Source organism: Sorghum bicolor, chromosome 1 (assembly GCF_000003195.3).
Source record: "Sorghum bicolor cultivar BTx623 chromosome 1, Sorghum_bicolor_NCBIv3, whole genome shotgun sequence".
Classification (NCBI taxonomy): Eukaryota; Viridiplantae; Streptophyta; class Magnoliopsida; order Poales; family Poaceae; genus Sorghum; species Sorghum bicolor.
The window spans coordinates 12,694,842-12,702,394 of NC_012870.2; the positions used below are offsets into that span (position 1 = coordinate 12,694,842).

General features: G+C 45.6%; 1 protein-coding gene across 1 annotated transcript; it reads left to right on the forward strand.

The window, feature by feature from the left end:
- Positions 1,823 to 7,210, forward strand: LOC8062214 (BTB/POZ domain-containing protein At1g30440). The gene is made up of 4 exons (XM_002464132.2): positions 1,823 to 2,640; positions 4,285 to 4,354; positions 4,944 to 6,137; positions 6,294 to 7,210. Exons 1-4 carry the CDS (start codon positions 2,582 to 2,584, stop codon positions 6,864 to 6,866), a joined length of 1,896 nt encoding a protein of 631 aa, XP_002464177.1. The 5' UTR covers positions 1,823 to 2,581; the 3' UTR covers positions 6,867 to 7,210.

A 7,553-nucleotide genomic window follows, 5' to 3' on the forward strand; every position in this document is an offset into this window, starting at 1 on the left:
TCTTTTCCCTATGAATTGTGAGATAATTGCTGCTAAAATTAGTTCATAAATCTTAATGTAGTGTTTTCATCATAAATTCAGTGTTATAAAAAGATAAAGTTTTCTTTTGCTAGTAAAGTTTTAGTGGATGTACTATACAATTCAGTAGGGGCATATTTTATCATTAGTATTCTTATTTTCTCCACTATGCACGCACCAACGAATTTTTCAGAAAAGGTTTTTGAGCACCCAAGTGATTATTTCCATGCTATGTGCTACTGAAAGTCCAATGGGGTTACTGTCATAAAAAAAGAGAAGACAATAATGTATATACACCACATTGCCACTCCCTATTCGTACGTATACAATTGCATCGGTCCCCTCTCCTCCTCTACCGGACCACTTCAACCACACTTGTACCGAATCCACCACCTGGTTACATTTTTTCCTTTGGCCAGAATCTTTGTGTTTGAAAAAACTAAAGTTGCGCATCTTCTACCAGCCACATGGATGATTAAATTAGAGGAAGTAAACGTACTTAACATGGAGGAAAACGATAGTTAATGCGCCATATGTGGAATGGCATCTCTGTCCGATGCCCCCCATATCCACCTGCCTCTTGATATATATAGTAGTATACTTTTTTACAAGTTTTTTTTTATTTGCATGCCATCGATTATAGGAAGATATATGTTTTTGAAATGGAAAATCGTTTTTTGAAAACAATTTTAACTATATATATATATATAATATTAATATTTATGGTGCATCTATTTTTATAATACATTTGTTTGAAAATATAAATATATTTAATATATTTTCTATAAATATAGTTAATTTGATGACAGATATTTAAGGATAGAAAGAGTACATGGCAATGGGAATTAAACCTGGGTTATCTCAGAGATATTGTGGAAAATAAACTGGTCATAAATGTATAGCACCAATTTTAGGAAAAGAAAAATAGGTTAAGCGTAAATTTACGCCTCTAAAATAACGAACGGCGTGATTGGAAATGTTACTTGCAGCTGTAGCCGCTGCAGCCTTTTGCTAATGTGGGAAAAGAGAGGAGTAGAAGGGCAAAATCCGGGACAAGAAGCACTTTCCAGCTCCCTTGTCCACAACGGAACCTCTGAAACCAGGGGAAAAGAGAAAAAGAAAATCCGACAACGGGACCGTCGAAGCGGTGGGGCAATCCTGTAATCCACACGGTTAACCCCATCTGCAGCCTGTAAACAAAAGCGGCGGCTGCGAATCTCTGTGCGCGCGGCCCCAGATTTCCAGAACTTTTAATGCGCCTCAATTACTCCACCCTCCCCACTGCAGTTGTGCAGCGAGCCCACGCCACGCCACGCACGCCCATGCACCCGCGCTCCAACTCCAACCACGCGCATCTCATCTCATGTGCCGTTTGCGTAAAATAAAAGTGTGCCCTTTTTCTGAAATTTTGGCCTTGTTTAGTTAAAAAAAAATTTGCAAAATTTTTCAGATTCTCCGACACATCAAATCTTTAGACGTATGCATGGAGTATTAAATATAGAAAAAAATAAAAACCAATTACACAGTTTGGTCGGAATTAACGAGACGAATCTTTTGAGTCTAGTTAGTTCATAATTGGATAATATTTGTCAAATACAAACGAAAGTGCTACTATTTCTATTTTGCAAAAAAATTTTGAACTAAACAAGGCCTTTCTCTCTTCTACTATATCACGTTTATTTATGATTTCCCGTTTCTTCTTGCTTCTGCCGTGCAGTGCAGTGCATGCCGTCGTTTTGCACCATTACACTTTAGCCGCTTTATGGCAGGAGGCAGGAACAGCCCTGTTGACCTGACCCATCAGCCTCATCAGCTTTGAGGACGGGCGGCGTTGTCTTCTTCTTCTTCTTCCCCATGCCCCGCAGTCCTCTCATCAGCGGCTTGGCCTTTTTGCTTGCAGCTTTAGGATCACAGAGGATTTGTCTGCAGCTTACTAGTATAATTATGGCTTCCTCTGTGTCCCTTGACTGACAGTCCTGTTCTCCTCCTCCTCCGCTGTCTTCTTTCGCCAAAGAGCGATGATTCTTAATAATCCTAGTTAAGCGCACTCATCAATCCCCCTTCCCCCTACAGAGGGAAGGAGGGGACGGCGAAGACAACCTGCCACCTGCCGCGCCTGCTCCCCCCACTCCGTCTCTCCCCACCGCCTGCCTCTGTCTGCAACCCGCATCCATCCTCCTCCTCCTCGGCTCCTCCCTCCTCCGGCCCACACGCCTCTGTGGCTGTGACCACCCCGGCATTAACTGCCCCCCGCATTGGTGGTTTCCTGGGCTGGGGTGGTTGGATTTAGGTCGCTTTTGCTGCTGTGCTGCCCGAAAGCAGGATTGCAACGCTCACCTCCCCTCCCCTCCCCTCCCTTTCGCGCAGAGAGAGAGAGAGAGAGAGAGAGAGCGAGCTCGGGGCCGGGGAGCACACCCATGGCGTGACTGACCTCCGGAGTTGTCGGTGGTCGGGTGCTTGCGCGCGCGCGCGAGGTCCCCTGCGTGCTCTGCTCTGCTCCGCCGCGACTCTCCCTGCTTCCGTTCCGTCGACGGCGCGGGCCGGCCAGCTGGACCTGCGCGCCATGGCGTCCGTCAAGCTCGGCTCCAAACCTGACGCCTTCAAGCGGCAAGGCCAGGCATGGTAAGTTCTCCTCTCTCCTTTTTTCTTCACCTTCCTCCGGCGCTTCCCGAGTTTCCTTGCGGGTGTGGTGGTTGTCCCGTTCTCCCTCCATGGCGCTGGCGCGTCCGCGCCGCCTGGACGGATTAGCTTGGGCCTCCGTTGCCCTGCTGCTTCCTCCGTGATCCTCCTAGCTGCTGATCACCTGATGCCTCGGAATTCGGGTGGGTTCCTGCTCAAATTGGTGAGGATTTTGCACGGCGGCCCTACCAGGTCAACTGGTTTGGACCGTGCCGCACGACGCCTTCGCCGCGCTCCTCCGGGGAGGCATTTGTTGCATCCTGAAGGCTCAACCTGCCTTGACGAGGGGCATTCTCAGGCCTTGCAACTTTGCAAGGCTGTCGCCCTCTGTTCAGTTCTTCTGTAGTCCTGTGTTTGCGCATCCCGAGTTTTCTCTGCTGTCGTATTACCTTTCATTTTTTTTTCTAGTAAATTATTGGGCTTGCTTGTCTTGTTCCCACTGTTCTTGAGCTCGCCCAGCATGGAAGCAGAAGAACTCTGGGAGCAATAGGTATTTCTTTTGTTCAAATTGGTGGTTGCAATTGGTAGTACTGCGGGTACAGGTGGGTCTCTTTGGATAGGTGCACTGGGATCCGAGTCCTTGAGATTCAGTTTCAAATTTTGAACTATCAACAAAAATAGGAGTACGAAATATTCCCAGAGCATCCTCCTTGTCCAACCGGGCCCTTGTGTCTGACAGAATTCAAAGCTTTGCCTGCATTGTGGGCTCCTGCAGCTAATATGCATTTGTTTCATTGCTTTTGTTTTAATGTACATGTCTAATGTCCAACTGGAAAATGTTCGATTGGCAACTGTTTTATCTACATGTCTAGTGTCTTGTTATGGCCAGCATTTGTTATTGTTCTTTACAAACACAAGAAAATGGGATTCATATATTTCGTGGTTAGCGGTTAGGTACCCTGCATGAGTGCCTTATTGCGCATACTAAATGCATTTAAGCGTGGTGGGTGCAGCTGATCACATGTTATATTGTCAGAAATTCTAGTTAATTAGAGTTGACTGCTTCAGCCAATGGTTTATGGGGGTGGGTCTCATGGATCCACCACATCACATTTAGTTGACAGTGAGATGCTATTGTTCCTAATAATGGAGGCTGATGTAACCGTTATGGAATTATTTAGACATCAGCATATTGATTTGTTTTCGTTGAACAAGTCAAAATCTCTAATTCATCAATCTCCTTCCAGCTGATTGCTCATAATAATTATATTGATGTGCCTGTGCTTAGAGGGATCTCCGGGATTTTGTTCTTGTGGTACTATACATCAACAAAAAAAAAATGTTTTTTATCTTAACTTTTGTTTGGTATATAGTGTGGCTTTTTGTGAGAAATATATATTGCAAAAATCCCTCTATATATTTACACCAGACTCTGCAATAAATAAGGCATTATTTCCCTCAAATTGCTTGTAGGCAGGAATAGGATGTACAAATAATTTGAAATTTACATTAAGCGGGTGGGCACACATCCTTGTTTGCGACCACAAGGAACCTCATCAGAGATATCGTTCGTATCTTCTTAGTTTCTTACCGAACAGTACAAATTTATCTAAACTTTCACTCTTCTTCTGCTTGTGAACGTTGTAGGTTCTGCACAACAGGACTTCCTAGCGATGTCACCGTTGAGGTTGGGGATATGTCTTTCCACCTTCACAAGGTATTGTGCTTTTTTCTGTGGATGCCTATAAGCCATTAAGTATGCCCTTCATGTTAACGAGTCCTAGATTTGAAACTCTTTTAGAGCTTTATTTGCTGGAGTCAAAAACTGTCAACTTACTAGGAAGTGGAAAACTATTCAAAGTGTATCTGAGACGACTAGAATTTATGTAACACGTGAAAGTTATCCATCCAAATCCAATGGGAAGTTAGGAACAAATAAACAGTTCCTTTATTTTTAATGAAATTCTTTTCCTATTATTCTTGATTCCTGTATTTTCCTGTCGTATGCAAGAAAGAAGGCAAAAATGGTTTCTAGCTTGCCCCTGTCTACCAAATGTTCTCTGTCCAAATCCTGATGCAACAATAAACTGTCCCTTGATTTGAATGAAACTCTCATCTACTATGTTCGACTTAGTGTTTTCTGGGTTAAGCTTCTTCTACTGGCATTTATGAAAGAATATGAAAATGGTTATAACCTTTTTATCTCTGTCCCAATACTTTTTTGTCACTTGATTGCCATGTGTGCCTTTAATTAACCTTTCTATATGTTGATTGTTTTCTCCCTAACAACGACTATCTCATTGCAGTTCCCTTTACTTTCGAAAAGTGCCTTTCTCGAACGGTTGATTGAAGAAAATTCAGACCAAGAAGAGTGTATCGTCAAGCTAAATGAGATTCCTGGGGGTGCCAAGTCATTTGAGCTAGTTGCAAGGTTCTGCTATGGTGTGAAAATAGAGCTTTCTCCAGCAAATGTTGTCTACCTACGATGTGCCTCAGAGCATCTAGAAATGACTGAAGCAGTGGCTGAGGAAAACCTGATTGCCCAGTCAGAAATGTTCCTCAACCAAGTGGTTCTCCGTAACTGGAAAGATTCCCTGACAGCATTGGAGACATGTGATGACCTACTCCCCCATGCTGAAGACCTCCAGATTGTGAAGAGATGCATCGAGTCGTTAGCATCAAAAGCTACTACTGATCCAAACCTCTTTGGGTGGCCGATAAGGGAACATGGCATGATGCAAAGCCCTGGTGGCAGTGTACTGTGGAATGGGATCAGCACGGGTGCAAGGCCCAGAAACTTTAATTCAGACTGGTGGTATGGTGATGCTTCATCATTGAGTTTTCCCATGTACAAGAGGTTAATCTCCACCATGGAGTCTCGAGGCATTCGACCAGAAATAATTGCTGGTTCCTTGACCTACTATGCCAAGAAGTATCTTCCAGGACTCAATAGGCGCCATAGTCATAGCATGGGCGCAGTGGCTACTACATCTACTCTATCTGAGGTTGAACAGAAAAACTTACTTGAGGAGATCGACAGGCTATTGCCCGTTCACAAGGGTGTAGCATCAACAAAAGTTCTGCTTGGGCTCCTTCGCACAGCCATGATTCTGAAAGCCAGCCCCACGTGCATTTCTAACTTGGAGAAACGGATTGGCATGCAACTGGACCAGGCCACTTTGGAGGATCTACTGCTGCCAAATTTCTCCTACACAATGGAAACTCTGTACAATGTGGAGTGTGTGCACAGGATTCTTGATCATTTCTTGGCAATGGACCAGGCAAATGGCGGCGAGTCCCCATGCTTGGATGATGTCATGGCATCCCCATCCTTGGCACCAATCACAAGTGTTGCCAAACTAATTGATGGCTATCTTGCAGAAATTGCACCAGATATCAATTTGAAGCCTCCTAAGTTCCAAGCTCTGGCATCTGCTATCCCTGAATATGCCCGGCCACTGGATGATGGACTTTATCGTGCCATTGATATTTACTTGAAGGTACATTCTATAGCCTCCTGTATTTCACAAGCTGCTATTGCAGAGCTGTAGTCTTTTTTGCAGGATTGTCTTGTCTACATGCCTAGTCTACAAAATACTGTATATCGTTGCTGGCTTGGAAGTGTTTATTAACGTTACATCTTCCCTTGTTGGCAGGCTCATTCCTGGCTATCAGAAGGTGAAAGGGAGCAGCTCTGCCGACTGTTGGACTGCCAGAAGCTCTCCCTGGAAGCATGCACTCACGCCGCCCAGAACGAGAGGCTGCCGCTGCGCGTGGTGGTGCAAGTCCTCTTCTTCGAGCAGCTCCAGCTAAGAACCTCGATTGCAGGGTGCCTCCTGGTCTCCGACAACCTCGAAGGCTCCAGGCCTCTGCGGAGCGGCATCACGACGTCCGGTGAGGCGGGGGGCTGGGCGACGGCGGTCCGAGAGAACCAGGTCCTGAAGGTCGGCATGGACAACATGCGGATGCGGCTGGCCGAGCTGGAGAAGGAGTGCTCGAGCATGCGGCAGGAGATCGAGAAGCTGGGCGGGCGCGCCGGCAAGGGTGGCGGTGGCGGCGGGTGGGCCTCCCGCGTCGTGCCTCGGCGGCTCGGCCTGAAGGTGAGGTCGCAGATGTGCAGCGCCCAGGAGGGCTCCGTCAGTGAGCAGCAGAGGAGCATGAGCGCCAAGCTCGACAAGCTGCAGGCCAAGGTGTCGAAGCAGAAGAAGCAGCTGGCCGTGGATGCCTGAAGTTGATGTCCTGGAGACTCCGGCTTCATGGCTTGTCGGCGTGACCTTGTAATTTGAGCCCGGTGTTAATCGCTTTTTGTTACCTGTGTAGCTGTTACTCTGTTAGGCTAAACGTCTGAGTGCAGTGTGTCGGTTCGTTCTTAAACCGTGGATGGTACCAGGTAGAGTGGCTGAATGGGAGTGTCGTAGCTAAGAACGAGAACCTGATGTGATCAGTTGATAGTTGTGACTTGTGAGGAAAATGTCGACTACTTAGTTACATACTTGGCAACTGTGTGATTTTTTACAGCAGCTGCTTGCTGTCTGCTAGGACTTGTTAGGGCACTCACAATGCAAGACTTTATCACAGAGTCCAAGATAATTAATTACATACTATTTATGATATTTTGCTGATATGGCAGCATATTTATTGAAGAAAGAGGTAGAAAAAATAAGACTCTAAGTCTTATTTAGACTCTAAGTCCACATTGTTCGAGGTAATAAATAACTTTAGACTCTATGATAGAGTCTGCATTGTGAGGCCAGTCTCAATGCATGTTTCATGAGAGTGTCATGCACATTAAATGAGATGCCATATAAGCAAAATTGCTGACTTGGCAGGGTCATTAAATGAAGGAGTTTCATCAGATAAGAGAGGAGTTTCATCCCCATGAAACTCCTATGGCTCGGTTACCTAGTTTATAGTCT

What these genes read in the sequence shown, in the direction of transcription:
- LOC8062214 (XM_002464132.2), top strand. Translation starts at nt 2,582, where the DNA reads ATGGCGTCCGTCAAGCTCGGCTCCAAACCTGACGCCTTCAAGCGGCAA. An exon ending in TGTCTTTCCACCTTCACAAG is followed by an intron (nt 4,355 to 4,943) that starts GTATTGTGCTTT and finishes ATCTCATTGCAG; the next exon opens with TTCCCTTTACTTTCGAAAAG. An exon ending in CCATTGATATTTACTTGAAG is followed by an intron (nt 6,138 to 6,293) that starts GTACATTCTATA and finishes CCTTGTTGGCAG; the next exon opens with GCTCATTCCTGGCTATCAGA.